The sequence below is a fragment of the Triturus cristatus genome, chromosome 2_1 (genome assembly GCF_964204655.1).
Source record: "Triturus cristatus chromosome 2_1, aTriCri1.1, whole genome shotgun sequence".
In the NCBI taxonomy this organism is placed as follows: domain Eukaryota; kingdom Metazoa; phylum Chordata; class Amphibia; order Caudata; family Salamandridae; genus Triturus; species Triturus cristatus.
The window spans coordinates 589,705,470-589,715,417 of NC_140581.1; the positions used below are offsets into that span (position 1 = coordinate 589,705,470).

At 45.9% G+C, this 9,948-nt stretch overlaps 1 protein-coding gene across 2 annotated transcripts in view; it reads left to right on the forward strand.

The window, feature by feature from the left end:
- The window catches only part of FAM81B (family with sequence similarity 81 member B), a 615,395-nt gene extending 606,349 nt beyond the window's left edge, over nucleotides 1-9,046 (forward strand). For both annotated transcript variants that reach the window (XM_085632493.1, XM_085632492.1), the window contains exon 9: nucleotides 7,005-9,046. In XM_085632493.1, coding sequence (XP_085488619.1) covers nucleotides 7,005-7,138 — 134 coding nt within the window. In that variant the 3' untranslated portion in view covers nucleotides 7,139-9,046. The remainder of the gene's footprint in view (nucleotides 1-7,004) is intronic.
- Nucleotides 9,047-9,948: the final 902 nt, after the last annotated feature.

The window sequence follows — 9,948 nt, forward strand, 5'->3', positions numbered from 1 at the left end:
GCCGGATTCAGGGCAGGACCGTATATCCCGTGGTTCACCGCCGCCAACTGAGACGCCCAATAGTATCGTTTAATATCGGGGAGGGCGACCCCCCCCATCGTACCAAGGGAGCGTCAACTTGGCGAGGGCGATCCGCGGCCGCCCGTCCCAAAACAGTTGGCGCTGAAGACCCTCCACCTCCCGGAAATAACGGGCTGGCACAACATCTAGAGTATTTTGCAAAGCATACAAGAAGCGAGGTAGCGACATCATTTTAAACAATGCTGCCCTTCCGAGCGGCGAGAGCGGAAGTCGTCGCCACCTCACGACGTCGGCCTTCAATCGCTGGAGGGGAGGGAGAAGGTTTCGCTCATAGCGGACCGCGGGATCCAGAGAGATAAAGATTCCCAAATATTTGAACCCCAGTGTAGCAATCTGGATGGGGCAATCCCGTGGCAGGAGGGGGGCCTCGCCCGAGAGGACGTAAACACACGACTTGGCCCAGTTGATGACCAGAAAAACAAAATAGACGTTCCCGAGCAAGAACAAGGCAGTTAAGCCACTTAAGCAGTAAATCTCAATGAGAGTGACAAGAATAATTCAGAGTCCAGTGAATCAAAGATAAGTGTTTTCTTCTTTATTTTCCTTAGTCTTCTTTGTTCGCATTAACAGCACCAAGATAAGAACAGTAGCCAACACGTGTTTCGTCTCGGGTAAGTTGCCCGGCGACAGTTTTGATCATCTGTGTACAGTAAATATATATCTTTAAACACTTTCTCAATCCCGATCACAAAATCCTGTATCCAAGGACCGAAAAGAAGGGGAAGGGAGAGTGCTCCGATCGCCACCAGTATTCGATACTTACTTTGAATACTGGTGGCGATCGGAGCACTCTCCATTCCCCTTCTTTTCGGTCCTTGAATACATTGACCTACCCCTTTCATCTGATTTTGTGATCGGGATTGAGAAAGTGTTTAAAGATATATATTTACTGTACACAGACGATCAAAACTGTATGGACCCACTTAAAACACATTATAGATGTGGTGGATAAATTTACATATTTTTGGGATGTGATTATTGTTATGCCCTGAGGAAGTCGCCGGGCAACTTACCCGAGACGAAACACGTGTAGGCTACTGTTCTTATCTTGGTGCTGTTAATGCGAACAAAGAAGACTAAGGAAAATAAAGAAGAAAACACTTATCTTTGATTCACTGGACTCTGAATTATTCTTGTCACTCTCATTGAGATTTACTGCTTAAGTGGCTTAACTGCCTTGTTCTTGCTCGTCTATTTTGTTTTTCTTGTTTTTCCCCTTCGCCTGTGTGACGGAGAAATATTGGGGCATAGGTGGCTGTCCCTCTTGATGTTTCCCTAGAGCACTTCTCTAATTTAGTATCATACTATTGACAGGATTTTGTATATGCGCGAGGGTGTAACCCTGCCATGGTTCTAAGTTACACAGTTGATGACCAGGCCAGAGTTGCGACCAAAGGAATTCAGTACGTCCATCAATACAATTAGCGACTGTCGGGGAGAGGTGAGATACAGAAGGATGTCATCCGCGTAAAGGGAGACACGGTCTTCAAACTCCGGCGTCCATCTAATGCCTCGCAGTGACGGCTCCCAACGCAACCAGGCGGCGAGAGGCTCCAAAGAAAGTGCAAAGAGAAGGGGTGACAACGGACATCCCTGCCGCGTACCTCTCCCCAGTGCGAAGGGAGCCGACACCCTACCATTCACCACCACCTGAGCCAGTGGGTCAGCATATAGTAATTTTACCCAACCAATAAACTCAGGGCCGAACCCAAATTTCGCCAACACGGCCCAAATATACGGCCACTCCAAAGTGTCGAACGCCATAGTAGCATCTAAAGATGCCAAGATGGCCGGCTCACGTATAAACTCCGCTCTAGCAAGCACGCCGTGCAACCGCCTCAAATTCAGAGCGGTATTCCGATGGGGTATGAAACCGGACTGATCCTGATGAATCAAGTCGCCCACGACCCGAACCAGTCGATTAGCCAATACCTTAGCCAGAATTTTGGGTTCTGCGTTCAACAGCGAAATGGGCCTATAGGAGGCGCAGCGATCTCGCGGCTTCCCCTCTTTGTGTATCACAACTATGTTGGCGAGGCGTTGGTCAGGGGGGAGGAAGCCCGCCGCACGTGCCGCGAAAAACATGTCCCGAAGATACGGCGCTATCTTATCGGGACGCAACTTATATAGTTCGATGGGAAGACCATTAGGACCCACAGCCTTACCCGATGCGATCGAGCGAGTGGCCAGAGCGATCTCATCTGACGACAACTTCGCCTCCATCAATACTGCATCAGCCTCCGATAGGGTTGGCAATGCAATGTCTCTAAGCAACAGATGAGAATCCTCCTCCGATCGCAGAGAAACCGGAGAGTATACCCCGCGGAAATAATCCGCGAAGCAGTCAACGATCTCCACCGGGTCAGTCACACGCACTCCATCCATTCTCTCCACAACGGGCACCACCCTGCTCGCTCTCTCCTTCTTATCCAACCAAGCAATCAACTTTCCGGCCTTATCCCCCACATCATACAGTCATCCTTGCTGCTCTCTACTCATCCCTTTAGCGGCTTCCGTGACTAGCGCTCTATAATCTGATTGTTTGAGGCTGAAAACGTGCAATTTCTCATCAGTAACTCCCCGCTCCAAGTCCTCCTCCATTTCACCTATTTCAGTTTCCAAGCGAACCACCTCTGCTCTCTCGCACCTCTTAGCATGGGAGATAAGGGACAAGGCCTGCCCCCTGATCACCACTTTATAAGCCTCCCATAGGGAGACGGCCGACGACACTGACCCCACATTATCATCGAAGTAGTGATCAGTGGACTTGACCAGTTCCGCGCGGATCTTAGGGTTACGTATATACCAGGGGCTAATGGGTGCTACTCTCCCCTCTGCCCCAGGGACAACCTTCAATTGCAACCATATAGGGGAATGGTCAGAAATACCTCGGGCTAAATGACGCACCTCCCCAATCATACCAGCTTGGATCGCCGGCATAAGCATGTAATCAAGTCTCGAGAGACTCCCATGGGCCCCCGAGTGAAAGGTATATTGCGCCTGTCCCGGGTGCATCAATCTCCAGCAATCTACAAGTCCCAAAGTGTCCAAAAAGCCACCCAACCAGGCCTGAGCCCTAGGGAGATCCCTGGGGGGGGTGACGGTCCTCCAACCCGGAGACAACAGCATTAAAGTCACCCCCCAACACCAGAACCCCCCCAGGGAGTCCCAGGACCAAACGCCCCAAATCAGCAAATGTAGCCGTCTGTAACCCCGGAGGCACATACACAGCCACGAGCGAAACAGTCCTACCCTCCCATCTCCCCACCAGTGCCACATAGCGCCCCCTATCATCGTGAAGCACCTCATCCACCTCCAATGGGAGAGAGGCCCTAACCAAAATGCCCACTCCCCTAGAGCCAGAGGTGAAACCAGAGTGAGCGGCAAGGGGATAGCCCCTCCTATTTAGGGAATGGAAGGAGTTCCCAATCAAATGTGTCTCCTGCAGGAAAACAATGTCGGGCGAAATCCGTTTCAAAAACTGCAACACCACCCCGCGCTTGATCCTGTCCCCCAGTCCATTCACATTCCACGAAAGGATTCTCAAGCCCCTACCCCCATCCCACTCCCGTGCATGATACCCACATCCCGGAAAGCACAAACCGGATAAGTCAGCAGAGAACTTCACATTGCCTTGCGAAACAAACCAACAATCCCCAACAACCTCCCTCCCCCACAATCCCCAAACCACAACTCCCCCCTCCCTGCACCCCTGCTTGAGCCCAAACAGCCCCCCCAACTCGCAGTGTGCCTGTCGCCCTAACGTATACCACAAAGAGAACCCCAGAAGGAGGAAAGGACCCCAATAAGCTCCCCACAACCCCCAGGCATTTGGAGGGCATATTGTGCCAAACTAGGGTCCAGTTGAGCCAAGGTACAAAACGTCACCAGTCCAGTCCATCACCAGGAACCAAGTTCTAGTCCTGCTCCACCAAATCCTGTCCGCTCACCGCCATCCGACTGTCTCGATCCTGTCCCCGAGGCAGGGCATCCAACCAGTCTCCAACCGCCTCCGGCCGGTCGAAAAAGTGTGAGCGACCCCGGAACTCAACCCGCAGCCTAGCCGGGAATAACATCGCATATTTCAGCTCCATGTCCCTCAAGCGCCGTTTGACGCCCAAAAATCCCAGCCGTTGTTTTTGGACCGCTTGCATGAAGTCCGGGTAAAAGCTGACAGAGTTCTCAAACTTCAGCGGCCCGGCCACCCTCGACGCCTGAAGGATAGCATCCCTATCCCGAAAGTTAAAGAGTCGGGCGATTATAGGCCGCGGGGAAGCACGCACTTTGGGCGCACCACCCGGAATCCTGTGGGCCCGCTCCACCGCAAAGAACTTGCTCAGTCCCTTGGGCGCAAGACGATTGGTCACCAGGTCCTCCACAAAAAGATCCGCAGCAGATTCCTCCGATCTTTCCGGCACTCCAATGATACGAACATTGTTCCGTCTAGCCCTGCTTTCGGAGTCCTCAAGTCGACGGTCCGTCAGGTCACTGGCTAGCCGCAACCTACGGACCTCCGTCTGCAGGGCGGCCACGTCCACAGTTAGGCTCGACGCCGCTTGACTCAAGGAGTCGACCCGCTCGTTAGTTTTGGACAGGTCTGCCCTGACCAAATTCACATCGATCAGGACCGCGTCCAATTTATGAGCCAGGGTATCAAACTGCTGACCCACAGCGGTCTTCATCTCCTCAATGGCGCCCATGACGTCCAGCAAAGTCAATTCTGACGATGGGTCTGAGACCTCTTTAGACCTCTCAGGCGATTTATGCGAGCCACTAGGGGATCCCTTTGCCTGCGCATATCGATCCATATTATTGACCTGGGTATAGGCACCCCTCCGGGTTGACTTGGGTTTCGACTTGTCTCCGTCTAGTCTCGCCGCCATCGTCCGGAGGCCACCAAGGTTGGCACCCGCCCGCACCAGGAAAAAGGGACCAGGTAGCTAATTCAATTGAACACAGCCGTCGCCGACAGTAAGCCCATGTATAGTCCGAGAGTCAGGCCAGACACTCCGTCGTCCGCGCCCCTCTGAAACACCAAAGTCTCTCAGCCGATATCTGAAAACAGCTGGAAAACGAAAGCGAAAGTGCGGGGTCCGTGACAGGTCAAGCCCAGCCAGCCGCTGTTGTTCACTTCGTACCCGGGCACTTCACCAGCTCGAGATCGGAACCAAGGCAAGAGCAGGCCGCAAACTTCGGAGTGCAACCAGTCCGGTTCCCGGCGTCCGATCTGAATTTGGAAAACGGGTGGCACCTCAGCGCAAGTTTATCTGCAAAAGCCCGTCAAATAAACCAGGATTAAGTCAGGATAGACGTGGGAGGTTGCGGAGGCCCTCGAGAGCCGTAAGCCTACGCGGCCATCTTGGTTGCACGCTAGGCTCCTCCCCCCGGGGGGTAGACAGTGTTAATCTGACTTTAATTATGATTTTCAATAAGTTGTAACGATGGATGTAGGATTATTATGCAATGGATTTTTATCTATTTAGGTTTGAGGTGCACTATTTCTATCTATGTAGGTTTTTATTAGTTATTATCGCTATTGTATATTTTATCATTTTGTTTTTTATTAATAATTGCTGCTATTATGAAATATTTTTATATGTTTTACTATGTAATAGATTTATTGGCTCCCATCCTGCTCAATAATTGTTTTTATAATATATAAAAAGAGATATGGGGGTGGCCAGAGCAAAAATAAAAAGTCAGGGAGTTCCACTATCAGTCGGGCTCTCAAGTCATTGCCGTCACAACAGATCCTGTTGAGCGTCTGGATGCCCATGAACATGTGGGCTGCATTTTGTCTACATTTATTTGGGAATCTATCAAAGAATGATACAGTTCGAACACACCAATTAACGATTATAAATGTTAAAGTTAAATAATTCATTCAACTTAATACACATACCAAGTCAATGAATATGTGATGATCTTACATGTATCAATTCACACGTTTATATCAAATTATTTATAGAATGACCAAACAAAATTCAACGTGGGGCATCTAAATTACGGGTCACAACTCCCCTTCCACCCTTCCTGACTTCAATAGAAGAGGTGGAAGTAGAGTTGCGAGTTTCCACATTGCCATGAGTTTGCTGCGGAACCAACCAAAAGACAATAAGTCATATATTTCTTCAGACCTCAATAGGTAAACTGCTGCAGGATAGAAAGGAGAAAAAAAACAAAGTTCAGCTTCAGAGTCTGAAAGTTTAGGTCGAGAGAGATCTCCTGAGTCATGGTGCAGTTCATGTTACTGGAGTACAGTAGCATATGAGAAGACCTGGGTTTTTGTAGTCCATATACATCAACATGGAGGACAAAGTCTAGAAGGGCAATTGGAGAGGGGTGGATCACCTACCTCAACACAATAACAATCAAGATTCAGATTGATAGATCGTGTTATGGGAGGTAACACAAAGGAGTTGGCGGGATTTAGGTGTAAGGTATCAAATGGAGGGACATGATGTTTCTGGCTCAAAATTATTCACACCAGCAATGAAGAAACCTAGCAGCATGTTAAGGAAAATTAATCCAAGGCACAGCAAATCATTAACAATAGAATTGTAATGCCACATTGCCAAACTCAGACAACAGTTATTTTGTAAATGTCAAATAAATGTATACCGCAAGTAAGCTACCTCAATAGGTAACCTGAGCAGGAGCAGCAATGAAAGAAAGATGAATGACTCTTCTTCAGTGTGTTACTTATAGAGTTACCTAATTGACCATTGGTAGTCTTTCTTAATGTTCCATTGGTGCATTTCAAGCTACAGTGCACTTTGACACACTGAAATTTGTAGTATCTTACAAACATTGTTTGTTGTATAGGCTGCACTATGGATAGAATTTACATATAATCAACCCTTCCGATCTTAACATAAAATGCTGCAGGGTTTAATTTAATTATGTACCTTTATCTTCAATAGGATTTCAATCAATTCAAGAGTCCATTGCATCACTCCAACAAATACAAGAAACTAAAGTGAAACTAGAGACCAAGAAATTTCAGAAAGACATCAAGCAAATACGACGCAAGATGACTGAAATCAAGGATTTCTGAGAGATACTACAGTATCAACATTTACCTTCATTAATTACTCTTGTGATTTTGCTTTTATATTACCTATATTTAAAATGGCAAGTCAAATTATTTTCAAACAGCTTGTCTATAATATAACAGCAGGAGGATCTACTACCTATCCTTGGATATTTCATCAAACTATCGGAACTCAATAACCCAACGGCATGCCTATACTAACTTCATTTAATGGGTCTTTTTGGTAAGGACTGCCTCATGTGACTGCGAAGCATGCATTTCTATGAGCCAAAAATGAAGAAAGAAAAAATACCCTTCCCATTGGATTGATTTACACAACACAACAAGAATATACTCTAGACAGTGCACCACAAAGTGTTTAATCCTTCCAGAGAAACGTGGCGAAAAAACAGAAATATATGTTGCCATTTTTGTGCAGCAACAGTAATTCATGATGGTTATCCAAACTAATGTCTAGTTTTACATTTGGTGTATTGGATACATCTACTTATTGAGCAGGAAAGATCAAATATAGCTCTTCCATTGTGCAACATCTTCAGAGTGCCGACACGTAGATCTTTTGCTCCTTTCATTGATTCTCCTTCCACTATAAGACTTACACCTGTGCTTCCTAGCCCTAACTCCTAGGATGGATGAGATAATGTATTTTTCTGCCCCAACTTCACTCATCATACATTTCTGCTAGGGGTTACTTTTGTTTCTAGCATGTGGTTGAAGTCTTTCATTGTTGCTACACCACAGCCAGGTACCAGGTTCTACATATCAAAAAGGTGCACACAACTTAACACTCCCAAATCCATCATCAACAACCCTGTAATTGGCAAACTCGATAACTTAAGAGACTCCCACCTCACAGTGTGTTCAACTTAGTTGACGTGTTCATCTTTCCCACAAGTGCCCTTTTTTAACATCCCTGACAGACTCCAACCTTCTCCAATTCACTGGAAGCTAGTTGGACATCTGCAAAAATAAAGCCCCCTATAAATTTCTTTCCTTGGCCCACATAACCATCAACAATACCTCCATGAATTACCTCTCTTTTAACCTCCACTGCTGTACCCATGACTGACTCTACAGTCCAACAACCACAATCTCTTTGATGTTCCCACATCATCCTGTGCTACCTAATAATTTAGAACTTTCACTCCACTGCAAATCCCAACCAATTGAATTCGGGGCCACTCCTTCATGTTCTGTGGTCAAGGGTGTTTTAAATGTTCATCTTCTTCACACTGAGGGCCAACATGGAATACATCCAACACCCTAAATTCCATTACATATACTGCCTTTTAGGTGGCCCATTGTGAAAATATTTATCATATGTCTTATTTAATACAAAGCATTGCCCACTGTAAAATGAAGACACACAACCTACTATTTGCCGTACATATCATTGCAATGTTCTATGAAGAGTTTAAATTTGCAATGCTCATGATTATCAAGACAAACTATAACCAACATTGTGTACACAGACCTGTGATATTACTAATGGTTTCCATGTTAAATGTATTTCACATTTCTTGTCTTTGGTCTGCAGAGATAGAATTTTGATAAATAATGTGCATTCCTAGTCACTTGTATGGAACATTGTAGTTGTTGATTTATCCATGTGCACTGTGAAGTGACCTTTAAGATGTCCACTCATCACATCAATGAATGGTAGCAGAGGTGTGAGAGGTCTGTGCTTATCTAACGAAATGTATAATTTCTCACTGCATATTACTGTGGCTCTTTTCACGATTTTCTTACTCTCTATATCATTGAGGTTCATAGTTAGTTTGTAAACTGGACAGATACTAAAAATAATCAAGGTATTTAATTCACATTGAAGATATAATTAATATCGAATATTATGCTCAAATTTCTGCTTGACATCATTTCTTTTAGTAATAAATATTGTTTTCTAACATACTGCATTCCAGGTCTCTACTATTGCCTGCTAAGTTTCCTTCTTTTGTGATGCCACTTTCTTCTGCCCTTACACATTGACCTTCCCTCACTCTACAATCAAGGAACATCTATCCTAGAAATCTACATACTAAAGACAATAATATAATTAAATTAATCTGCACTTTGAAGATGATATCTTCAAGAGAAGGGGTTTACAGACTAGGGTGACTACCTCAGTCTAGATCAGACCAGCCTTTTCTGTCACCACCTAATGCATTTTTGGTACTGTAGTCTTGGATTGCGTACAATCACCTAATTAGACTAGCACACCTGATAGCAATTACTTGCAGGGGAAAAATCCAGGACTGGAAATATTGTATGTAATAGCATGAAGCGAGCTGGTCACCACAGTACATAGAAAAAAGTAAAGTATATTTTGGTTTAGCTTTGGAGGACCAACATGGATGTTGGCATAGGTCGATGAAAGCAACAGAGAAGTGATCTGAAATAATTGATTCAGTTATGAAGGAATTCCCCGGGTAGTGACGTAGGTTGATGAGAGCACCAGAGAAGAAGTGATTCAAAGTACATCATGAAAAACTGCTCAAAGCTGTGCTCTTGATAACAAGGAAGGCAGAGACAAGTAGGGGCGTGGCATGGGGGATGTGGCCCAGATTTACATTGATGGCATCCAATATTGTATTTGTTTCTACAAGAATGGGTTAGTTGCCAGAACTAAAGGGGGTAGGCAAGTGGTTTAAGACATGGTCATAGAAGTGAAACCGAGTGTTAATGGGGAACGTGTTAGAGGCAAGGGGGTATAAGATCAAGAGACTTGCTGTGTGAGTAGATGAGGTTGAGGTCTGTGTTTGTCATGGAACAATCAGAGGAGAGTTGAGTGTCTGTTGTTGATGGTTTTCAAA